The following is a 26727-nucleotide window of genomic DNA, read 5'->3' as shown; positions in this document are numbered from 1 at the left end:
ATATGCATATAAACACTGACATCTAGTGGTGGTATTTCATTATCTCATCAGGACATCTTAATACATGTTCCTGTTATCTTACTTTGCTTCAGTGATATGTTGATTTGGATGTAGAAATCTGAACTGCAAGTACAGGTAGTCCTCAACTTACATGAATTCATTTAGCGACCATTCAAAGTTATAACAACACTGAAAAAGTGACTTACGACCATTTGTAACACTTATGACAGTTGCACCATCCCTGTGGTCACATGATTTACATTCGGATGCTTGGTAACTGGTTCATAATTATGAGGGTTGAAGTGTCCTGGGCTCATGTGATCACATTTTGCAACTTTCTGACAAGCGAAGTCAATGGGAAAGCCAGATTCACTTAACAACCATGTTGCTAACATAAACTACTGCAGTGATTCACTTAACAAATGTGGCAAAAAAATTGTAAAATGAAGCAAAACTTACTTAACAAATTTCTTACCTAGCAACATAAATATTGGACTCAAATGTTGATTGTAAATTGAGGACCACCTGTATTAAGGTCAACCATAAGAAATATTCATCATAATTTATATCAGAATGGGAAAAATATCATTTTATTCTTTGCCTTACTCAGAATAATATCTATGGCCAACTTTGGGCTCAATACATATTAAGATTGTGTGTGCACACACTTGGATATTTCCCTGTATCAGAGGTGGGTTCCTACCAGTTCACACCAGTTCGGTAGAACCGGTTCGTCAAATCTACCGAACCGGTTAGAAGAGGTTCCACCAATGGACCTGGAAAGCAGGCCACACCTACAGAAGAGGTTCCAAAATTTTTTGAAACCCACCACTCACACACACACACACACAGACACACACACACTCACTCACACTCACACATTCACAGAGAGAGAGAGAGAGAGAAAGAGAAAGAAGGGAAGAAAGAAAGAAAAAAAGAAAAAAAGAAAAAGTGTGAGAGAGAGATGAAAGAAAAAAAGGAAAAAGGGACAGAGAGACAAAAGGAAGGAGAGAGAGAGAGAGAAAGAGAGAGGGAACACATGGCCGGCAAGCCACTCCCACAAAGGAGGCCACACCCACAGAGTAGGTTCGAAAAAATTTTGAAACCCACCACTGCCCTGTATGCTTTACAAGATGTACATTCATGCATACCCTCTTCTAATTTCTGTCATCTGAATTCTCAGTTCAATTCTTTATTGAAGGATGATCTCAGAAGTTGAATCTACCCCAAACAAACAGAATTCAGCTGCACAAATCCAGAGAATTGATGAAAACTGTTATTTGAATTATTTATAGGTTCTGCACCTGAAGAAAAAAACTATGTATTTCTTTTTTACTATATGTGGTATCATGAATGCTACTGTTGTAGCCTATTGGCCACTGGCCCTTCTAGCAGCCAAATCAGAGGAGGAGATGTGGGAGTTGGGTCAACATCAAGGCAACTTGAGAGCTCCGAGGGAAAAGAAGGAATGGAGCTGGCAGAAATAGAGAGTCAGAGGCAGAGCCTGGGTTGTCTCTCAGCCCTCAGATGGAGAATTAAAAGCCCCCAGGTCTGGAGGTGTCTGATGAGGAAAAGGAGGAACAGCTGGGTGCAGTGCCTGATGCATGGGTGCACAAAAGGCAGAAGAGAGGAGAGCAGTAGAAATCTGTGGGCGGATCCTTGGGAAGGAAGAGCCACCACTGCTAGCGAAGCCCCACCCTAGCTCTGGGGATAAAAGGCACGGGGCGTAGATGAATAGATATGGCATCTATTCATCTCCCTGCCGGACGGACTTGTTAACCTGCAGTGAGAGAGTTAATTTTTCAGGGGCTGCTGGTGCTCCTGATAAAGGAATGTTTGAGTTAACTCAGAAGGTTTATCATGTTTGGGGAGTTGGGTCAGAACAGCTACCTACGTATATGCAGTGCAGCAGAAGTGTGATTAAACTGAAATGTGCTTCAGTGAGGAATTTTATGTTGGATCTGAGATCACTAGACTCTTCTCCCTTTGTGCTATTTTGTTAAAAAAAAGTTGCCTTTTGCCTATTGCTGCTGCCACAAATGGGCAAGATAGCAATAGCTCTGTGTTTCTTTTAAGTGAGAAAAAGAAGAGGAGAGAAAAGGGACTAGCTGAAAAACCAGCATGGGGAATATAATTGAATAATCTTTTTTCCTGTTTGCTGCTCTGTGTGTCATTTCAGTTAACAAACAACATACAAGTTGCAAATGATGTCTTTCAGTCTTAGACACAACTTAAATTCTATGAAATTGTGGAAGCTGTCATGCATTGGGAACACTTTAGCATGCCACCAGACAACCCATGACCCATTAGGCTATTGTTTCAGAGATGTTTCCTTATCTAAACAAAGAAATAGAATGATTACAGGCAAAGAAACATGGAAGCTGGAGTGACTTTAAACTTCCTGTTGTTGACTTCCTCGTTGACTTGTAGGAAGCTGGCAGAGGGCATTGGAATCAGTCATGTGACCATGTGTGGCATGTGTGGCAATGGATCAGCATGGCAGCGTAGCAGCACTGAAGTAATCACAACTTTGCCAAATTTTAATCCCACAGGTATCATGGGTCCCAGATTTTGGATGCATTCTATTAAGTTAGTCTGCTGAGCTACAATGATTCAAAAATGGTTGCCCTTGGATACACCGTTCCATCCAATTGAAGGTTGCACACAATCAAACAGATACCAGATTTTTTAGTACTATATTGATTGGGCTGGAATCTATGCCAGGCAGAAAGTCAGAAACATTCAGAAACTTTATTTCTGTCATTGAACAATAAAATATATACTCAATAAAATGAAGCAAAGTAAAACACCTAACATCAAAGACTGTTGGCAGCCATTTATAGGCAAAGCTTACTTATAAAATAGCAGAAGTATGCTATTTTTAGAGAGATAAATGTATCCTGATTGTGTAATAAATAAAGCAATTAAAATCATCAGAGTACCTTGGAAATTTAGATAAAGGGGGGGGGGTGTAATCAACTGCCGAGGATTGTCCCTGACAACACAAAAGTATGTGGGCTGTGGTTTCTATGGCACCCATGTAACAGGGGCAATATATAAGGAATCCTATTTTTTTCCTTCTAAAGAGTGTGAGGAGAAAATTAAACTGACCTAAAGATAGGGTTCTCCTGAATTTGGGAGCTATGATTGATATATACTTAAAGCTGGTTTAGGTGCTAAAATTTGGTTATTTACAATTACATTGTTAGAAAAAGCAACAATTTCTGTTTGGCCTTCTATATTTAAGATACTTTGTCTTAATAGCGTTCTAGCTTGATCTGACCCTAAAGTTAAGATGGTATTATCTAAAGCCATAGTGGCTCAAGATTTGAAGTTGTCTGCCAGTATTAGAGAGGCCATGTATTAGGACTGTGGTATAGTTTTAGCCAGTGAGTAAAAATATTTATTCAGATATTGAATTCACATTTATTGACTTCTGCTGCCTGATGAAGTACTGATTTTGTAACACAGTGGTCAACCTGGAAGATAGTTCTAAAAAAAAATTGTTTGATTTATTTCTAAGTCAATTGTGCTGTTACATGGTCTTAATTGTGCCCCATGTAGTAATTGTGCTTGGTTTTAGCTGCAAGCAACTTAATTGCAGCAGGAATAACCTGTGCTGCTCTAGAAATATAACTTTGCAGCTTTCTATGCATTATGAGGTACATAATGGAGGTGGACATTTCTGCTTCCTGAAGCTTGCAAATCTATCCCTAAATGTCTAAAAATCTTAGTCTGTTCAATGATCTACTGTAGCCACCAAAGTTTTTAGCTTGTCCATTTTGGGCATTTTACTCCAATATCAAGAATTGCAAGTGCAATTCTTGGTCTTGGAGTAATTTATTATTAGTTCCTCCTCTATAGAGTAATGCACAAGTGATCTCAAGGCTCTTTTAAGGCCAGCGGGAGTCAGTGATAGAGTTACTGCATCATCAGCATAAATGTATATCAACGGTAGAGTTATTTGGTGAGTTACTAATGAATTTATATAACAATTGAAAAAAACTAGCACCTCCACTCCTTGCTGGCATTTCTTTTATGGCATATTCTTGATTACAGCACCTGACCTTCAGTGTTGCATTCTCATGTATTTTAATGAGCAGCAAAAGTAGTTTGTTTATTGTTTATTCTTTAACTTATATTGCAGTTCAGATCTCAATTCTGTGTCAAAAGCTGACCGAAAGTCAATTGCAGCTGCATAAAAGGTTTGGCACCAGGTCTAGATTGGAAGACTGGTTTCTGTGCATTAATCATTTAGGGGTCCACTGAGAAGACAGGTTTGAATTGGACCTTTAAAGTGCATGGATACCAGAGATGTAACATATTTCCTGGCTTCATAGCCAAATGACATTCCAGCAACGAAAAAAGACATTCTGTTTATTTGGGATTTGCAGAGAAAGGGAATTTGAACATTTGCTTCCTAATCACTATAAATACAGTCAGTATTGTCCTATTAGTTGATAGGAGGTCTTGACAGTTAGGTTCAGAGGAAATTCAAATCAAATAAGTTCGGGGGAAATGGAACATAAAGCACCAGAAATAATATTTACCTAAAAGAAAGAAGATTCTGCCCAGAAAAAAAAAGCCTTATATTAAATTCAACTTCTTTTGATGACATGAGCAATAGGAGGAAGCTTCTATTTTCCTGTGGGATGTTTGCTTTGATATTCCACCTGGCCAATAACCCAAAGATTTCCTAGTTCTCTCCCATGTAAATACCAACCAAGTCTGACTATATTTTAGCTTCCTTAATCCAGCCAAGGTAGGGGTCATGCTAATCTTTAAAAAGGGCTGGTCATTCCAGCATAGCTAAACACGTGGTAAAGAAGAAAAGAGGTTGCTTTAAAATCAGGTTCAGGCTTTCAAGTAAATGTGTGTGTCTCTCTCCTCTGTTTGTGTGGGGTGTGTGTGTGTCTGTGTGTGTTCGTACCCACCCACCCACCATGGAGATTGAATTTGTCCCTATTAACCTTTCTAGATTGTTTTTAAACTTGGCAACTTTAACGTGTGTGGACAAAGGCTGGCTGGAGAATTCTGGAAGCTGAAGTCCATACATCTGAAAATTGCAAGTTTGCAAAACACTAATTGACCATATTCTTCCAAAATGTAAAAGGACACACATTCATTCTTCAGGCATAACATCTTCAAATCAAGAAACCACATTGGAGCTATAAAATATGGGGATTGGGGAGAGATTGCTTCCAAGGATTGTTATCCAATGAAACCTTATTTTATGTAATACTTTCTTTTATACTAACCCTATAATTTTGGGGGTTTGCAATAAAAACAGGTAACAATGAGACCCCTTGAATGATGCTGTGGACATCCTATCCCAGTCCCCCTGGAGGCTATTGGGAACTGGGTTTGATTCAACCCTAGCAAGACAAAATGGCTGTGGGTATTTGAAGTCACTGGAGAAAAGGATTCTCCATTTCTGGGTCTGGATGGGGTTGAACTTTCCCAAACAGACTTAGGGCACAATCTGGAGGTCTTCCTGCGCTCCTTGCATCTGCTCAAACAGGCTAGGAGGGCTTTGCACACCTTTGGATCAGGAAGCCCTGCTTACAGTAACTCACGGCCTTGTAACCTCCACTTCAGATTATTGTAACATGTTCTTCATAGGACTGTCCCTGAAGGATCACCTTTTTCAAGAGCCTCTACCCATTCAGTTACAGATGCTGCATATCTCTTCAGCCAAAGAATGTTGCCTACTGGAGCCTAGAAGATGAGATTTTCTGCTGTGGGCCCTGTTGTGCGGAACATCCTCCCTTCAGAGACCAGAATGGCCTCAACTCTGTTAGCCTTTTGTAGGGTCCTAAAAACCTGGCTAGGTTCCTGAGTCTTGACCACTGCATGTGTTAAGCACCCTATTTCCTGGCTATATTGCTAACTGGCCAGGTATCCTATGCATATTTAATTTGGATATGCTTACTGTTTTTATTGGTCTTACTATTTTTATTGTTTTAAAATGTTTTAAATATTTTAACTGCAGTATAGTTTTTGAAATGTAAGCTGTCTGGAGTCATTGACTGAAATGGGTGGCCATAAAAATTGAACAAATGAACAAATAAATAAAATAATAAATACATAATTTGGGCTTTGGTCAACTCAGGAACTATAAAAGTGAGTATATAGCTGAGGTTTTTCTTTTCATCATGTTCCAGTTTCTGGTTCTTCTGCTTAAATATAAGTCATTGAAATGTCTACAATGCAAGACAAATAAAGGTCAAACACTATGTAGGTTTAATAAAGCTCTGTGGCAGCCGAATCCACCATTTCTAGAAGAAGCAGAGGGGAGATCTTCTGTATTATGCAGCCTTCTTGGCTGCTGGGCTGGATTGATGCAACTCCTGATCCTGAGAGGCTATTGGTTAACTATAGTTCCTACTGTGTTATGGAACTATACTCTGCATCTATTATCCTGTGGATGTACATGATGATGGCAGATGGCAGTATTGAGTATTTCCCATGTCCAGCTGGTTATGTTAAAATAGAGAGTTTCTTACCAAGTGACTCTTCTGCCTAGAATTCAGACTATCCATGCCAGCTCCATTGACAACGACATTGAAAATGTCCATATTGACGGATGTGCGGTCTCAATGTTCTGAGACCGCAGCTGATAGTTTTGCCACTGGGTGGTCCAATCGGACCTAAACCGTCCCGCAGAGACGGTGAACAGGAAGAATAGGTCTTGCTGATCTCAGGGACATTGCAAAGTCCTTGATCGATGCAAGAGAAGTTCTTCAAGCCGGCGACAAAAAATCCAGCTAAGGCTGATGAAGTTGGGGCGGCTCCAAAATGGAAGGATACGGAAAGAGAAATTTAAATTGGAGAACAGAAGAAATAAGCGGAAGAATTAAATTTGGAATGGTTTTGGGCAGTGGGTTATCTTACTTTTTAAATGCTATCTTCATGGATGGAATTTATGCAAGCCTTTAAAAACGAATAGATTAAGTTTTCTTCTTTTTTTTTCTTTTATTATTCTTTATAACCTATGGACTAAAATTCTCCTCTTTCATTACTGGGGATGTTCTTCTACCTTCATTCAAGAATCGGACTTTTTTTTTTTAACTTGAAATACAAAAAAGATACAAAAAGAAACAGAAAATTGCAACAATAACACTGCTACTCAGAGGCTGGAAGGTTTGTGTATTGGAAATGAAACACTCTTGTTTTTCTCACTGATTATCCTGGCTTGGCACTCCAAGGTCTTGTTGCTTGTTTATAGAGAGTGATAAAAGTCCTTTGGGATTGGGCGGCCTATAAATTTATTAAATACTAATACTAATACTAAGAAGAAAAGCATTCAGATGTCCCTCTGAAGTATATCTTTAACAAGAGGAAAGTGAAAATAAAATGTTATTGTGAATCTTATTGATCTTCCAAGCTAGAGCAGCAGTGTTTGTTATCTGGAGATAATGGCACAATTTCAACAGCAGAAAAAAAACTTTAAGTCTGCAAAAGTTATTCTCAGAAATACAGAAATTATCAAATAGATATGAGAGGATAGAGAAGAAACTGGAAGACTTAGAGTATCTAACAGCAAAATATGATGAAGAAATTGAGGATGTTTATCAAGTGGAAAAAGTGTTGGTTAAAACCCTAACAATCGAAGAGGAAAATGAATATAAAGAAATTAAATTTGCTGATATTCATGGTAATTGGTTTGTTTCTGAAAATGGAAAGAGTGGAATACTGAAAGAGGAACTAAATGGGGGGGGGGAATCTACCCCAGATGGCAAGAGACAGAAGAAGAAAAAACAAAAGAATTTATGGATTTAAAGAGAGAAATTTTATTAGCAATATCATTGATAATACTACTGACAATGAAAGATAAGCTGATTAAGGAAACATAAGAAGGGCATTGAAATTATATGAGAGATTTTATAAGCAAGGAGTTGCTAAGAGGAATCCATTCAAAGTTGATTAAGAGATTATTAGAGGACTGACACCACAAATGGCAGAAGATATGAGACTGTTTTGCTACTGGAAAGATACAGGTTGGTAGATGGAAGAGCACAATTTAAAACTAGATAAACTTAGTGAAATTTAGTGACAATAGATATAGTTAAATAAATAATTGATAATGTTACTAATGTATACAATGTGTGGTGTTATGATAAGTAATAATTGGATATAAATATTGAATGGTACCCATGAAAGGAAGATTAGAAATCCTTTTGGATTATATATAAAGAACTAAATTAGATACAGTTAAAGTCTTGATTATTAGGGGGAAAATGTTATGATACAGGATATAGTTAAATAAAGGAGGGATAAGGATAGCAACGTATTCTAAGTATGGGTACAACATAAGGAAACTATGTAAATTGTAAACAGTGATTTGGAAAGGAGGATTAGAAAATTTTGTTATTAAATATTATGGATGTTTAGCTAGAATAGGACATAAGGATTCAGTGTTAATGAAGGATTTTAGAAATAGTAAATGAAATGCCAGTACGTGGTTATGTATTAAATCTTGGTATATTTTATGATGAAGGACGTTTAAACAATTATAGTCAAATGAAATTGGAGGTATGATGATGGTAACATGTATAAATATCTGAGTTAAAATACTTGAGTTAATATGAATTATGTTTGTTGACTGTGGAAGAGATGCACAAAAGTCTTTTTGTAACCAACTGATACACTCTCTACATTATGTAAAGAAGGATGTGTTGTGTTTGTTTTGAACGTTAAAAATAAAAAAAATATTTTAAAAAAAGAAAATGTCCATATTGGGTACAAAATGCAGCATGGAAAAACTGTCATTTGTATACTGTCTTTCACCATTGTGATGAAGTATATGTGCAGTTGTACCAAAAACAACACCAAATTAGTATTTCACATTTGCAATCTGCTAGTATGAATGTATTCAGATCACATAACTGACATTGAGATATTTTGCATATATTTTATAACCTATTTCTTAAACAGGATGCCAACAAATGAAACTGTGTATGATATAGATGTACTAATCCTAGAAGGGAAACTGGCTGAATTCTTGCCAATTTCACCCCAGCTCACCAATTTTTTAAAATGAATTAAGTGCAGAACCTCAAAGCATCTCATGGAATATGCACAATTGGCAGCACCTCAAAGCATGACCTTCCTTCCAAGTCATAAAAAGAATAGAAAGCAGAACCATGCAGAAGGCCTTGTCAGCAGAAAATCTGTAATGCCCTTATTTAGCACAGAATCAGATCTTATCCAGCTTATATCAGCGATCAACTTACTGCCTTTTAATTTTTTTTAAACAGACAGATCTATCAGCCTTTTGAAAAATGACTGGACACATTTAATAACAAATGTAATAATCTGTATGCCACTGGATATAAAGAATGTTATTTTTATTTATTTATTTGTATCTCCCCCTTATAACACAAGGCAGTAAACATATCCAGCTACTCATTTCCCCACAGAAACAACAACCCTGTGAAGTAGGTTGGGCTGAGAGAGAGTGAGTGACTGTCTCAATTTACCCAGCTGGCTTTTGTGAGTAAGATGAGACTTGAATTCAGAATCTCCCGTTCCTAAGCCTGGACTTAACCTCTAGACCAAATTGGCTCTCTATAAGGAATGCTGTAATGCCCATATGCCATTTGTGACTCCTGGTTCAGACATTACATAGGCAGAGGCTTCCTCACAAACCAAATGTCCAGTGTTTATTGTGCCCCAAGTGATGATTAACAGTTCCAATGACCAGGGGGGAGGTGGGAAGGATATATCATAGAATATTTATATGCTAAGACCCATGTTGAAAGAAGTCAAAACAATTTAATTTAAAAATGAAACAGCTAAGGATGAATTGAAGCTATTTCCAAGGTAGGCTGGGGATGAAAAAAGGGCTGTCGTGTGAGGTCATCTCCTCTAAAAATGATCAGTAGGACAACTTTGGGCTTCAGTTTAGCAGGACATAAGAATGAACATAAAATAATCCCCAGACCATTTAATTTATTTCCTCTCTTGATATATGGTATAAAGGCTCCCATGCTAACCTAATCACCAATTAATCATAAATATATAGAAGTGTGTGTGTGTTCTATAAAAACATTTTGTGGGAGGGGTAGAGAAAGGGGGGTATGAATTTTAATGAAAACTGGAAATGTGAGACAGCCTTCCTCATTTTCAAAATAAGCTACCTGACCATTATAGCAAAAGAGCAGATAATATTCTTAGAAACATAGAAATCAATCTTTTTTTTTTTTTTTGCAGAAATGTAAGATTTCAAATGCCACGTTGAAATGTGTAGATCTATTTTCCGTTGCTCATTCCCTTTGATTTTGACTGTTTTGGAATCTTTCAAAGATGTGTTTTTATCTGGTAAGCATGTCTTGAAAAGAATTCTGGGGGAGAATATATGAAGAAGCAGAACCGTAGAAGACACTGTGGAAAGCTTAAAACTGCAGCCATTCCTTCTTTCTCCTCCTCCTCTCATTTGCACGCCCACATCACACACTTTAAGGCATTGGCATGCGTGCATATTTGCTAGTCTCTCTTTGGGAAGGAGACAGACGAACACATGCAGAAAAGAAAGGATTCTTTGGGAATAAGCCAGAGTGAGACAGAGAGAGCCGAGTTTGTTCAAAGGAAGGAGGAGGAGGGGCTTCTTGAGCTGTGTTTTTCATGCACTTTGCTAGTGGGGTACGATGCCCCTGCAGCCTGCCTGATGCTGCTAGCTCCCATCAGCAAGAGACGGAGCCAGAACTGATTGTCATAGGGTAAGTCAGGAGGGGCGAGGATGCAGTGTGTTAGTTCAAGATGGGTGTGGATGCATGCATACATGTATGTGAATTCATTTGTGCATATTTTACAGTTTGATCGTTCTCCTATCGGCATATATTTGCAGCATTTCGTTTCAGTTCCTGTATGCTCCATCCTTTTGGGAAGGGAGGGTTAAGCAAGCAAGCTTCTCCGGATACATCATGTGGTACTTTCTGAGGTTGTGGCTCAGATATTATGTTGGTGGCTGCTTGCTTGTGAACAATGCATTTGCTGTAATGAGCTAAATATCACAGCACAATTCTGAAGGTGTGAGTTAATACACTGCAAACAAGAGGGATTTCAATATGCACATGGAAAGTCTAAAGACAAAATAGTTTGCTTTAGGTGACATTTTGCATTTATTTTTTCATGAAGAGTTTTTAAGGACAAGGCTCAGGTTCATTGCCTCATTGACCATTTATTCAGGCCAAATATTCTAAGAACAAATTGTAAGAAAACACCTTATGATGTAAACAGTGTACAAGCCAATCTGTCTAGAAAAAGATGGAAAAACCTTTGAGTTTGGTTAAAAATGTTAAGACTTTTTATATACTGTATTGTGTATTGTGATAATCAATATACAGTTTTAATACAAGAGAACATATTCCTTAGAAGAATTTAATGCTGTGATTTGATAAGGAAGTAGTATATATTTTTTCCCTTAACATGTCCTCTGGAAGAATAGGTTACTTAGTAACAATTTTGTGGGCCATGGTAAATATACAACTTGTACTTCACAGATGTTTATCTAAATGGTAACGTATTTTTTTATTTTTGTGTATTATTCAGCACCAAATGTTAAATATAACTGCCCTTTAAGAATATTACCAGATTTGTTAATTTATATATAGGCATAGCACTCACGTAGATGAGCTACAGAACAAAAATTTAGATATATTGGGAGAATTAGAATTATAGCCTTCCTGCATGAAGGCCAATCTCAGATTTATTAGAATTGCCATGCCATAGGTTCTGGAGAGAAATTAATTCTACAAATTGTGCATAGTAAATTTATATAGCTTGTCTTTAAGGATGTGATGTTGGCTGCTACTCCATTCTTTATACTCGTGCATCTTGTAATTATAAAAGAAAAGTAGATCCCCAAAGTGGGTACTTTGTATATCTTTTTCTAACCCAATTCCGTGATTTTGAGGGGCAGGGGTAAGGTGTATGTAATACAGTAATTATTTACTTTTATCGCCTTCAAAAATAAGTTGGCTAAGCATTATGGCATAATGAACAGTAAGTTTACTTGGTTTTGATAATTTAGCATATCTATACTGTTTGTGAATGCTCAAAATATTACATAATTAAAAAAACAATCCATACTATTATTGTTTTAATGTTATATGCTGCAATGTTATGTGTTATGTGCCATAATGTTATCCATAAGTGACCCATTATGAGCCCCTTTTCCTTAGGGTAGGGTAGACCCAAGGGACTAGTCAGGACTTCTGCTATTGTACCAGCCATCCTGCTGTGCAACAGCCTCTCTGTCTGAGCACCTAGCATTTCCTGCAGAGTTGGTGTTGGAGCTCCTGATTAATGGTTCAGGGGACTTCACTCTGCCTTACTTGGGAGGTATAGTAACTCATGGCTTTATGGAAGCCATGACTTCCATGGGCCTGTCCTAAATCATCTAGACTAGAAGTAATGATCGCCCATCTGATTTGGTCTTCTTGTCAAAGCAGTGCCTTTGTGATCTGGAATTGATTGACTTATCCCTGGTCCCCTTGCACAATCCTATCACAATCTGATAGCTATGAACTTCTCTAGGGCTGTGCCCCTCTGCAGAGAGGTGAGACCTATTAATTGTTCTGCCCTCAATGACTGATGGACCTCAATGGGTTTCAGAGGGAGCCAAGGATTATAACTATATATAAGATCTGCTGCATAGACCTGCTAAAACCTTAGTTTCACCTGGAATAGGAGTGTGGCTGAAGTTTTAGATATAATTAGATAAGTAATCTCTCTCAACCCATGGATCTCATCAAGTCCTATATTATATACAGAAGAACTGAGAGAGATGAAACAAATCAAGTGATGTCTAGAATGTTGCTGGTGGAAGACAAAGAATGAACTCTGGAGCAAGAGATCTGACCCTCGATCCCTGGTATGCTGGGTCCTTCAAGGGTCAGTGCTTTTTCTGCTCCTGTTTAACATCTACACAAAATGGGTGAGATCATCTGTCACCGTGGGGTGAGATATCATCAATATGTTGATAATAGTGTTCATCAACTGTAAAAGGAAATGTACATTGTGAACTTATGAATGAAAAGACCTAAATTAGAATTAATTTCCTCTCATTCTTTCAGAAAAGGGCTGTCAAAAGGACTTGTAGACCATCATTTCCAAGCAAAGAATGAATATTGCCTTCCAGCGCCTTTTACAAAAAGTGTACAAGAAGCAATTGACAGCTATTCCTTGTATGTATTAATTTCTGAAATTGCAATAAGTATTTATTCAATATTTATCTTATTTTATTGTTAAAAAGTGAATAGATGCATAGAATAAGTTGATATGAGAAGACATACTTTATTTCAAAGAGCACAACACTTCAACATTCTCTGCTTCCCCATTCCACTTTCTATCTAGCATGGCAATTTTCAACAGTGTAACATCTTTAAAGTAATTCATAGTTTGGCTTATCTGGAAATTAAAAAGCCACAAGCTCTAAAAGGATGATTTCCTTCCTGTGACTTGAAATACATACAGTATTGAAATATTGCTTGGATTTGATATGTAGTAGAGATGGTTGTTCTGGGTTTGCCTGTGATGGCGAATCTATGGCACATGTGCCCAAAGTGGCAAGCAAAGCCATGTCACCCAGCATGTGCTGCCTTGCCTGTTTATTTTCCAGGTTTCTGGTGCACATGCGTGCATGATGATCAGCTATCCTTTGCATGTATGGCAGTGCCAAAAACTGGTGTGCGCACACGTGCCGGGCAGCTGATTCCCGGGTGCGCATTTGTGACATAACCTGGAAGTTTGGCTGCTCCAGAGCATGGCCCCAATGAGCGTGTGCGTGCAATATTCCTGCATGACCTTGGTGCTCGGTGATGAAAAGGTTCTCTATCACTGGCCTGTGCTTTGCATGAGATGGTTCCAGATTCAGGTGGTTAGTGCATGAAAAATGTTTGCCTGAAACACCATATAGTTAGCACTTAAATGATCTTAAAAGGAAACTTCCCCCCAAAAGGGTCTTGCTAGTATATCCATAGTAGCATGAACAGTGTATTTTGGAGGCCTGGAATTGGTTTTGGAATCAAGAGACCATTTTACTATGGATATTTGAAGAAACACACTTAATATTTATTTCTTCAGTAAAGACAAGCATTAGCATCCCTGTAGGAATGAGGGGGGGGGGGGTTGAACAAAGCGGTGGATACTTGTCATTTTCTATATGTATGTGATCTTGATGTACTGTACAAATTGCTGGGCTTGGATCTTAAAGCCACTTTCACTATCCTGCTCATGCTGTGTCCTCCACCTCCAGACACAACTAGATAAAAGGAAAGAAAGATGCAATTATAATGTCAGATTTCCTCCTGTAACAGTCCTGTAAGTAACAGGTTCTGTTACTTTAATAGCAATTGCATATTAACATCTTGTGCACTTGTGACCTTACCTTAATTTGTTTTCTTTTCTGTCCTGAATATGTATGTGTGCCTACACCTGAATGAATTTAGCAGCTTTTAACATGCCACAAAATTCTACACCTGTGGTTGCTGACAGACATGGCAGTCCCTAGCCAAACTTCCTGTAGACTGAGTTAAAAGGTTAAAAAACTATCCTGGTGGCTTAAACACTTTGAAATTACTGCCAAGAAAGTAATACAAACTTGTCCATCAAGAATCAAGGTAGATCCAAGAGAGACCTGAAAAACTTTATTTACATATGAAAGACTGCTTTGGAAGATATTGATACCAGAAAATGTTTTATTAAACCGCTAAAAGGATAAATAGATACCTCCCTCCCTATCTACTGCTTAGAAGTTCCATTAATTTTGCTAATTGTATTCCCAAGACTGCAACACATAACTACTTAGATAGGCATACAGACTGTTGAATTTAAATCCAAGTACACAATATCAAAATCTGTTACAAGAGCAAAAAGTACTTACTTTTAATTTTTTATTTCTTTTATAGAATCATGGCTCTACATGGCTTTAAAATATGAAAATAAAATAAAATTATAACAACTTATAAAATTCCCAAGCATCCATGGTGAGGAAAACAATGGCATCGTTTACATAATTATAAAATGCACGTCTCAGGGAGTAGAAGTAGTGTAATGGAAATCTGCTCTTCTTCCACCATAGGTGCCCTGGAGAGATGCTCCAGGGAGAGCAATTAATTGTAAGACTTATGTAAATGTGTTCCTTTACAACAAATTTGTCAGTGAGGTTTGCATATGGAAATGAATATGCAAATATATATTTCACTCTCCAATGAAATAGTCATTGCTTTCCTGCCATGCAAGCCAGTGACATCTGTATTTGCTACACTAGTTAGTAGATGCAGATTGATTATTAATAGTTTACTGCCTTGGGATCTCCCAGTCATGTTTTATTAATCCACAACATTGCATTTGATTTTTGTTTCTATCAATAGGGCTTCTGTTTCCTCACTTTCACCAAGCGGACAAACAACACCCACAGATTTGAATAACTCTTGGTCAGGGATACAGAGCTACACCACTGGCCCATCTACGGAAAGAAGCTCTGTTTACTCCTGGGGCGATGATGTAGGTCAATCTTCATTAGTAAAATTGGTATAAAATGTGTTTTAAAATATGGTGATTTCTGGTAACAGTGGAGTTTAATATTTGTTTGAATAAAACTTAATTTTTTTTTAGATAGATTCACAGTCTTATCTCTTCTTACTTTCAATTTTGGTACATTAATTCTGGTTCATTTGAAGTTTAATTGACAAAGTCTAGCTCAAGGGTCCCCAAACTTGACAACTTTAAGACATGTGGACCAGTTGAAGTCCACAAGTCTTAAAGCTGCCAAGTTTGAAGGCCTCTGAGTAGCTAAATATTGGTTAATTTATGAGTAGTTTTGAAATCACAATTTGTTCCAGGTAAAAGATCTAGGTTGTTAACCAACATTACGAGAGGCAATTTGCTATAGTGGTTAAGGCACCAGGCTAGAAACCAGGAGACCCTGAGTTCTCGTCCCACTTTAGCCAACAGGATGATCACCCTAGAAAGCCATCAATGACAATGACATTTCACTTAGTGACAAAGTTGTCTGTCCTAATTAGGATTCTTAAGCAAGGACTATCTGTATTAAAGTCAGGATGATAAGCAAACTTTGAGAAGAGTGCACATGTCCTATGCTTGTTTGAGCTTCTTGGACTAAACTATGAGTTAGACATTCTTTTTCTCAGCTGTTCTTTATTTTTTCTAATTATTTCTGATTTTAAGATTACCTTGTTTTTAATCATTATTGCTAGTGAATATAAATTCTTCTGATATTATTCCTCTTAGATAATGCTGTTGCTTGTTGCCCTAATTCTGCTTTTTTAAACATAATTGTCAATGATGAAAAGCTCTTTCCATGTAGCTTCTGTTCTGCAGCACATGTTGGTTAAATAACTCCTGTTCTTTACAAGTCCTGCGTTCCTTCTGAATTTACTCAAACTTCATTCCATTCTTTCTGTCTTTGTCTAAGCACGTTTCTCATTCTCTTTCATCTGATTCATGTCACCAGTTTTTCTCATTTAATACTGTATATATCTTTTTCTGCTTCTGGTTAATCTCACTAATCTTGTGCATGCATTTCCTTTGGTCACCCTTTTTCTACTTCCTTCCTTCCTTCCTTCCTTCCTTCCGTCCTTCCTATTTTAGCGCTATAGGAAAGGAAACGCTCATAATAGCTGAGACCCAACCAAACCATTTTGTCAGCAAGGCCAATTTGTAGAAACCTATATGCAGAACACAAAAGCAATATTTTTTTCCTGCTCTCATTTCAGCAACTGATATTTGAAGTCAGTTTGTTTCTAATTTTGACAGAAAAATGCCACCCACTGAATTCTTCCATGAATGTCCTTTTAGGTAGGATTTTTTTTTTTTTTTTTTTTGCTTTTTGTTCTCCTCATTTCCTTCATTTCCTCTTCTTCTTTGCTGATGTTTTGGTATACTTTTTCTAAAACTATTTGCATATTTGAGGCCTTGTTCATTTCCTAAATGGATTGTTGTTCCTATTCTGTGTTACATAATCTAACTTTCATTCTGTTATTTACCTCTAATTCCCAACCCAATGGATTGCTGGAAATAAATTATAGAATAGAATAGAATTCTTTATTGGCCAAGTGTGATTGGACACAGAAGGAATTTGTCTTTTCTCTCTCTTTTTTTCCCCTTGTAAATGTGTTTTTATTTTCTATTTTCATTTCATACAGTCACATATATACTGTGCATAACCGGGGCCATATAACATTAAACAATAAACACAGCCATTCCTCTTGTCAACAATACCCCCCAAAATACAAACCCAATGTACCACTTCGACCCTCCATACACCCTTTCTTTCGCGCCCCTCCAACTTTCCTTCTTCCCTCCAACATTCCCCTCTACCCTACTTCCCCTCCCCCTCTATCACTCCTCTCTCCCAGTACACTCCCTCCCTTCCTTCTCACCCTCCCTCCCGTCCTCTCTCCCACCCTCTCTACCCCTCTTTCTTCTAGCCCTCTACTCCTCCCTTCGGTGTATTTCTACTATCTATTAATATATTCAGCTTGTCCTATTTTTACAGTGAAATTAAAGAGCAACAGTATACAAGTGCAATCGCGTTACTATAAAATCTAACACATACTATATCCCCCTCCCCCCTAACACCCCACCTCCCTTCCCCCCCCGACTTCCCAGAGCCCGTACACAGTATAGGTTTTTAACAAATTCAGTCTAAAATATATTAAGACAAAGGAAATAAAAAAAGAAGTTAATAACATCTCTGCATTAAACTCAGCTTCTTCCTGTTGCACTAACTTTAAGCAGTTTAGATTATTCCTAATCTTAAGCATAGGCTATCTGTAATTTCTTAGTCCCGTATTTGTTTTGTATATAGTCCATTTTTTCCAGTCTCGTTTGTATCTCTCATTTGAATCGTCTTTAAGATATGCCGATATTTTAGCCATCTCGGCTAGGTTTGTGACTTTCAATGTCCACTCTTGAGTTGTAGGCAAGTCTTCCTTCTTCCAGTATTGTGCCACCAACAGTCTTGCTGCCGTTATTAAGTGCAGAACCAAATTAGTCTCTACTGCTGTAAATTCAGTACATATACCTAATAAAAATAACTGCGGAGTAAACTTTATCCTTCTTTTAAAAATATTTTGCATAATCCACCACATTTTTATCCAAAATGCCTTAACCTTTTGACAAGTCCACCATATATGAAAATATGTAGCATCGAGAGAACCACATCTCCAACATTTAGGCTGTACATTCGGGTACATAGAAGCCAATTTTTTAGGATCTAAATGCCATCTATAAAACATCTTATAAAAAATTTCTCTCAGATTTTGTGCTTGTGTGAACTTCACATTTCTTACCCATATTCTTTCCCATGTATCCAACATTATTGGTTCTTCAATATTTTGAGCCCACTTTATCATACAATCTTTAACTAGTTCTGTTTCCGAATCCATCTGTATTAGTACATAATATATTCTCTCAATGTACATAAAAGACAAGATACATTTGTCAAGAATCATAAGGTACAACACTTAATGATAGTCATAGGGTACAAATAAGCGATCAGGAAACAGTCAATAATAAATCGTAAGGATGCAAACAACAAGTTACAGTCCTGCAGTCATAAGTGGGAGGAGATGGGTGGGAGGAACGATGAGAATACTAGTAGTAATAGTAATGCAGCCTATGTAATTTATTTTCGGTATCTGCCTATCTGTCAGTAGCATAACTTTGAAAAATGGGACCAAATTTAATATGATGAGAGGAAGCTTAAAAAAAGGCGAGTTCTGTCTTGGTGTAATTCGAAAAACAGAAGAAATCACCCCAATGCATTTCTATAGGAGGCGCAATAGGGGCATTGGCTCAGAGGGCTGCTGAGTCCCAGCTCACGCTTCTGTTAGGTCATCTGACTCAGAGCAGAGAAAATGCTGCTTGTTTTCCAGTGCACAAGAAACAAACTCAGTGTAAAGGGAAGGGAGCAGAAACAGAATCACATACACTGACACAACATGTAATAAATAGTCCTTGTTTATATAGTATAAGTCCTTGCCTCATTTAGTATAAGTTTGTAGTTATGACAGTGCTGAAAAAAATGACTTTAAAACTAGTCCTCACACGTACAGCAGTTTTGTAAAGCAAAGGAAAGCTGAAGTTTGTATGCACAGTCATGGTTTGCTTATCGACCACTAAAAGAGGACTACCTGTATTTCACTATACAGAAGATTCCACCGATGGTCATTTCTGTTAAAGAAATTTGAATGAATTCAAGGAATGTTCTGTTTCTTTCTCTAATTTAGCCTAGTCTTTGGTTTCTTGTGTCCCAAAGGGATTTTCTCTTAAGTTTCTTTCCTTCCTGTTGTTATTTCTGTTTCTTTATTCCCGTTTGCTGTATTTGTGTGTTTTTTTCCTTTCCCTATCTGCACTACCTACACTGGGTGATGCCCAGATGGATTGAGTGGATATGAAAGGGGTTGCAATACAAAACACTCCTTAGATGAATTCAGGATAACAAATACTGTATCTTCATCTTAAAGCTGCTGGATTCAGGCTAGAATCAGGCTGATCACTGGCCAATACACTACTGCAATTTTATTTAGCTACAAAGCTATGTGGAAACAGTGTTTGAGAATCTTGATTTTAAAATCTACAGGAGTTTGATAAAGCCAACACCCAGAGAGTGCATCAGTTGTTTTGGGATGTGGATGAAATGCTGTTTGAAGGAAAAGTGAGCTCCCAAACTGAGACTCTAAAGACAGAATGCAAAGACTGGACAAATAGATCACTTCACCTAAGGCAAGTCTATATAAAATTTATTTTATCTGAGTCCCTGCATTATATTTTATTTTCTGCATATATTTTTTACTCAATATTAACTTGCCTTTTTGCACTTAAATTACAAGTCTCTTATTGTTTGAATCACAGTAGCTGCCGCTGACTGCTGGTTCTATGTTTCTGGTCTTATATCAAGTTGAATTGAACTGTTCTGCCTATATTCAATTTCCTTATTTCATTATCATTTTTTTTACAGGATTTTGGGAAAACAGCTTCTTTTTCCAAAAGATGAAGGTTTTCAGCATTATCAGAGCAGAAGTTCTAGTTCTGTGTATTCGAAATCTGTACCTAGTTTGAGTGAAATCAACACCAGTATGAGAGAGTATGTTGTCATCAATTTAATAGATATTTATTCATTGACATATATGATTGACATTTTAAGATTATGATGTATTTGGTACTCCCAATGTATTAACCATATTCAACTGAACAGAAGCAGCATATTGGTATTTCATGCACTAAGTTATTTTTTAATAATGGGGAAGTACTTTTAAAATAGATTAAACAGTAATTAAATTTTAGAAATATTGCATGGGACAACGTAACAGAATTTGCAAGAAATGAAATAGCTGTTGAAACTTGCTACTGATTGTTATGCATATTATATTGTTAGGTTTATATTTTGTTGAAGTCAGGGTTATATGATTGAACAGGAGAATTAGACAACCCATGATCCGTTGGGTCATTCTTCTTTTCACATATAACGTAGCCAAATACTGTTTCATCTCCCTTTACAACCTTCAGCAGAGCCTTGGGGTAGAGGTAATTTTCTTACCAGATTCTTCAATGCTTTTTAACAATGGCAGAGTTTGCAATGTACTTCCTTCATTGGAAAGGTTCTTGAAAATTTAGGAAAACATTCAGAGATGCTTCTACCTTTAAAATACCCCATGTTGAACTGTACAGCATAGTCAAACATCAGAAAGTGTTTATAACATTTTGTATTATGTCATAAAAAGCTTTCATAAAAAGTTTTACAAATTTGCCAAATTTCAATTCCATGGGAGTCACGGGTTCCAGAATATGGACACATTCTGTAAGCAAGCCCTTTTGAGGTACCTTGTTTCCAAAATTGTTGCCCCATGATGCAGCATTTTGCCAGCTACAGTAGTAGTATGAGGTGTGTCATGATACTTACCACCAAAGCAGTGATGGGTTCTGGATCCTGTTGCAACCAGTACGGTGCAATGGGGCCCGATGTCCCCCACATGCACGCGTGCAACACACACGTCCTTACCTTTGCGACACCTCCACAACGCTCCAGTTGCTCAGCTCCCTACCTGTATTTGAAGAGCTCAAATACAGGTAGGGAGCTTGGCCAAGCGAGTGGGCCCTCTGGAGCACCGTACTGGAACGGTACCCGGTGCTCCCAGCAGGTACCGGTATGCCCGGGGCATACCGCCTGCAACCCACCACTGCACCAAAGAATAATCAGAAATGTGTTAGAGATGCCTATCAAAATTGTAAGTTAGCATCTGTAATAATATAATTGGAAAACATCTGAGTACAGATGAGGCAAGTTCTGTAAGATATTTAAAGCACATTAAAGGCTGTAAGAGGCTAATTCTTCATTAGAATTTTACTTTATGAGAAGTTTTATTCTTATTTTTTTGTTGATATAAATTGTTTTTTTCTGTGTATTATGCTTGGAAATTTTAATAAGTTACCCTAATAGCTTATAGTATTACTCCTAAAAAAATAGCATTATTTTTTTTCATTTGTGTACCATAATTTAGGTTATGCATCTCGGGATCAAAACTGGTACCAGTGCACAAATCATTCAGCTCTGAATTATCAGAGATTTCTTTACCTGATGCACCTGGATATTCATTCTTGGAGGAAGAAATTTATGATGCAGAAGGAAAAATGGAAGAATATCTTGCATTTGACAAGAAAGAAATGTAAATGTTCAGTTTTAATAGCTTTCCTGAGAAATAATTATGACTAAGGAAAAATCAGACTTTCTTTGAAGTCATCTACATATACTTATCTTTGCTTGTATCTCTAAGCAGCATCTTTGGTAGCAGAAAATTGCAGACAAAATTATTTTGTCTTTAAATCAGTGACTGTCAAGAAATTAAAAAGCTTATTTTTCCAATAGATTGTTTGCATGAGCAAAGCAATGTTAAAAAGCTCTACCAATCACTTTTGTGTTTGATGCCCAAGCAATTAAGCTGTTGAAGACTTTAATATCAATAATGCATGCTTTTCTTAGTTTTATTGGAATTGGTCAATTAGGCAAAAGAACATGAACCTTTACTATAAAATCTTGAAAATTGCTGAGAATATATGAAATACATAAAATACTAATCCTTTGTTGTTGTTAGTCGCATGTCTGGCCCATCGCGACCCCATGGACAACGTTCCTCCAGGCCTTCCTGCCCTCTACCATCCCCCAGAGTCCATTTAAGATCACGCTGGCTGTTTCAGTGATTCCATCCAGCCACCTCATACTCTGATGTCCCCTTCTTCTTTTGCCCTCAATCATTCCTGCCATTAGGCTCTTCTCCAGTGAGTCCTTCCTTCTCATTAGGTGGCCAAAGTATTTGAGTTTCATCTTCAGGATCTTGCCTTTTAAAGAGCAGTCAGGGTTGTTCTCCTCTAGGACTGACTGGTTTGATCACCTTGCAGTACAAGGGACTTGCAGGAATCTTCTCCAGCAACATAGTTCAAAGGCCTGCTAATCCTACTATGTTATTAATATTTTACTACTTCTTCAGTATATATAGCAGTTCTTCTGAAAAGTAGAAATATTCTCCTGGATTTATTTAATTCAAAATCAAATGAGGGAAGAATATTTTGCAATATTGTCTATATTTTTAGTATGTGATTAAGTGATGGATACTGATGGCCAATTTGTACAGTACAAATTGTGAGAATCATGTTTCCTGTGTGTATAAAATGCAGGTTTTATGTGCACATGCATTTACCGCTGAGTCTTGGTAGAATTTAAATGTGGTAAAATCATAATTTATAATCTGACAAATTCTGAAATAATACTGTGGGACAGTACTTTGATCAAAAGCGACTTTGATTAAATTGACCAGGTTGTTATTAATAATTAATAATGCTTAGTAATAAAAATTTAATTTCCTTCTTTTATTAGTGATGATGAAGGTTTAGAGCAAAGGAATGCTCAATATACCCCAAAACAGATTAAACACGGCATTCCTCCTGTTTCTCCCAACTCCTGCATCCAAGAAGCTGTGACTGCTGAAGTGTTTGATCAAATCTGGAAAAATATAATTAAAATACTGGAAGAATTAATAAGAAAACACTGGGAATCATCTATTATAGGTAAGTAGAACATTTTAAAGACAGGCTGAACCATTCTACCTGGTTGACTTAATCAGGCAGAAGGGACAAGAGTGAAGAGGGTTTAGGACAACTTGCAATGGGCATCTCACCATGGCCAACTTGTTGTTGTTGCCAACTCACCATGGCCAACTTCTGTCCTTGCTGCAGCCAACCTGCTGTGGCCATCTTACCATGGCCAGTTCACTGTGGGACAACTTGCCACAGACAATTCCATGCAGGATAACTTATCTGCCACTGTTTCTTTGACATTATTTCAATTTTTGTCCCATGGCGAGTTGGTTGGGTGAATTGGCTGTGGTGAGGTGAGAGAAATGGTGAGAGAAATGGCCACAGTGAGTTGGCTGTGGTGAGATGGCTATGGCGAAATGGCTGTGGCAAGTTGGCCATGCCAAATTGTCCCACTCCAGATTCACGTATGACTGGATTGGTCTTATCTTACCCAGAATTTTGTCCATGTCCTTAGGCTGGATGAATGAAAATTATCCATAGCAGTTACTATTTAATGGATAACTAGGATCTGTTATAACCAAGAAACCCAAAGTTGAGACAAACGTGAACAATCCTGTTTACAGGCATCTACCAGACATGCCACAGAAGGCAATGAAGTTTCCCTTTCCATTTTAATAGGTCCTTGATAACAAAACTCTTAAAATAGCTCTTTTGGGTGTGCAGAAGAGGCAATGTCAATGTCAAAAATCAGTTGCTGTCACTTTGAGAGTCTCAGCATAAACCTTAATGTGGGCTTTAGCCTTTCAGATGGCTCTGTCATCTTACCATATCCTTGCTTTGAACTCTGTGAAAGAAATCCAAAGAAAGGATGGATGCCTCAGTTGCTATTGGGTCAACTGTCTTTAATTTCTGCCCTAGGGATCTACTAGGCTGAGTTAAAAATACTAGTTTAGCTGGAAATAAATTGTTCCAAAGCAGTCAACAATATTCCTTTTCTGTGACAGCCCCTATCCTATGGAACACTCTTCTTCCTTGAAGTTGAGCAGGTCTCGATTCTCCTGGCCTTCTATCAAACTTTGAAGACCTGATTTCTCCCCCCCCCCAGCGAGGATATATGACTTGGTGCCAAATTTTAGTTGGTTTTAATGTTTTAATGTATTTAGGTTTTTATATTTGATTAGGAGCCATCTAGAGTTGATTTTTAAATGGGTGACTATATAATTGTTTAAAATAAAATAAATAATCAAATAAGCAAGTTATCATCCTAATAGCTCATCAAAACCATTAGGAGATTAAGATTTCCTTTAAATCTGAACCTCTTCATGCATATAACACCTCTATCTGAACAAAAACAAAACAACCTTCCCAGTCTTGAGCCATGGAAGTCATAGAATGTTGGTGTGCTGTTGACAGAATAGCTTCAGTTTCCTGCCTGTTCCCGCAGAAAAACCACCTACCTGCCACCTTAGGAAGAAGCATTGTATTATCCTGACAGCTGAGTAGAGAAAATGACAGATTACTATTAATAATTATTAATAATGCATTGCTTCTGAAGTTGAAGCAAACTAAGGGGGTTCTGATATTGTCTGATTTATGTATGTATATTTACTATTTTTATGTAATAATGATCTAGAAAATGACAAGCATATGGAGAAATCAAAAGTTACTGGAAATAAGTTGTCACATATTCCACCCTCCCGTGCTATGGTAGATACATCAAGTGTTCCTCCAAGCAGAGGGTCAGAGGTTCGATCTTTTGGTCTGCATTTTGGACAATCCCAGGTAAAATATCTTTTCATCAAAATATGAAAATTTTTCATGCTAAGAATGAACAATTTATCCTTCATGTATTCAGTTGAATGTCCTCTTTTTCTTTGTTCCCTCTGTCTCCATGGTTCTTTGGGTGCTTAAGCCTGGGACAATTTTTCTGATCATTCTTTCTTTTTCTTTTTCTTTTGGCCTTTAAGCAAGGTGGTAGGTTGCAATATTATAATAAAAGAAAAATATTAAAATATATTCAACCAGGGTAATGTAGCAACATGTCTAAGACTCAAAATATGTGCATGTATGAATAAGCCATGCTAGAGATTTTCACAGGTGTAGGTATGCTGGTCTTGTTGTATTTGGGTCTTTTCCTGTGTAAGATTGAGATTGTCTTGGCAACCTTTTGGTGAGGTCTCACTTGCCATCTTCAGGTATTGTCATGTTTATCCATGTTGTTGGGGTGTTTCTCTATTTCGATAGCTTCCATAATTATTCTCTTGTTGAAGTGTTCAGTTTTGGAGATTAATTTGGTTTCTTCAAATTTTGTGATTTGGGCACATGGGAAAGAAAAACTGGACAACTTCCACACACATCTCAACAGCCTACACCCCAAAATACAATTCACTATGGAAATAGAAGCAAACAACCAACTTCCCTTTCTGGACGTCCTAATCTACAAAAACCACAATGGCTTCATAGGACACACCATCTACCGGAAAAACACACACACCAACAGCTACTTAAATGCACAATCCCATCAACACCCTGCACAGATCAACTCTATAGCCAGGACCCTCATCTCCAGAACCAAATGTCTAGCCGACAAAGACCACCTGAAAACTGAATTACACACTCTCACAAACATTAATCTCCAACAGATTCCAAAGAAAAACAATTACCAACCTAATCCAAAGGGAGACTCCCCCCAAGAACTGAGACACAGAACAGGACAGTGGCAATGTCCTCCTCCCTTACATCAAAGGCACCACAGATAAAATCAGCAAAATTCTCCACAAACACAATATCAAGACAGCCTTCAACACTGATCAAAAAATAGCCAACATCTTAAGAAACCCCAAAGACAAAATCCAGCTAGAAAACCAAGGAGTCTACGAAATATCATGCAAAATCTGCCCTGCAACATACATAGGACAAACGAACAGAGAATAAATGTACACATCGGAGAACACAAGAACGCAACAAGAAAAAAAGAAAAAACTTCCTCCCTTTTCCAACAGCTTAAAGCTACAGGACATGAAATTCATTTGAAGGAACCAAATTAATCTCCAAAACTGAACACTTCAGCAAGAGAATAATTATGGAAGCTATTGAAATAGAGAAACACCCCCACAACATGAATAAGCGTGACGATACCTCCTGCCTACCAGACATCTGGAAACCAGCCCTAGTCAACAAACAAGCTCCACCCACCACCCAGGCCGCTACAACACAAACAACAGACACACAGCCAGCACCAATCAGCACCAATCTACCAATCATGATACAACCACACAGCCAATCAATCCACTTACTGAAACAAAGCCAGCACTCCCCCCCACAAAGATTTATAGAAAGATGGCATCTCAGACAATGCTTTAAGCCAAAAACACCAGCCTGAAGATGGCGAGTGAGACCTTGCCGAAACATTACCAAGACAATCTCAATCTTACACGGGAAAAGACCCGAATACAAGACCAGCATACAAATATATGCCTTGTTACATAGGTTCGATTCCCAGTAAGGATATGGCTAGCTGATGAGAGCTAAATAGCTTGAAATAGATCTATACTAGTCTCCCTTTATTTATTTATCAGCACAATTGCAATACACACACACACACACACATTCTTAACTTGAATTTAATTTCATAACTGCTCCTTGATACCATTTTGTAAATATGCA

The 26727-nt window shown here is 37.6% G+C and overlaps 1 protein-coding gene across 2 annotated transcripts in view; it reads left to right on the top strand.

Annotated features, from left to right (window-relative positions):
• Window positions 1–26727, top strand: part of FAM149A (family with sequence similarity 149 member A) — a 57970-nt gene that overhangs the window by 16513 nt on the left and 14730 nt on the right. Inside the window, exons 1-8 of one of the 2 annotated variants that reach the window (XM_087724496.1) lie at window positions 10495–10721; window positions 13080–13190; window positions 15378–15510; window positions 19613–19755; window positions 19991–20116; window positions 21531–21695; window positions 22901–23091; window positions 24695–24843. In XM_087724496.1, the coding sequence (XP_087580622.1) occupies window positions 10627–10721; window positions 13080–13190; window positions 15378–15510; window positions 19613–19755; window positions 19991–20116; window positions 21531–21695; window positions 22901–23091; window positions 24695–24843 (1113 nt within the window). In that variant the 5' untranslated portion in view covers window positions 10495–10626. Of the gene's footprint in view, window positions 1–10494; window positions 10722–13079; window positions 13191–15377; window positions 15511–19612; window positions 19756–19990; window positions 20117–21530; window positions 21696–22900; window positions 23092–24694; window positions 24844–26727 lie in introns of those variants that run through there. The other variant, XM_087724495.1, reaches the window with a different exon arrangement.

Source organism: Thamnophis sirtalis, unplaced genomic scaffold (genome assembly GCF_051295495.1).
Source record: "Thamnophis sirtalis isolate CommonGarterSnake01/CBP01778 unplaced genomic scaffold, rThaSir2_p1.2 scaffold_10, whole genome shotgun sequence".
Lineage (NCBI taxonomy): Eukaryota > Metazoa > Chordata > Lepidosauria > Squamata > Natricidae > Thamnophis > Thamnophis sirtalis.
This window is presented reverse-complemented; position numbering and strand designations above follow the sequence as displayed.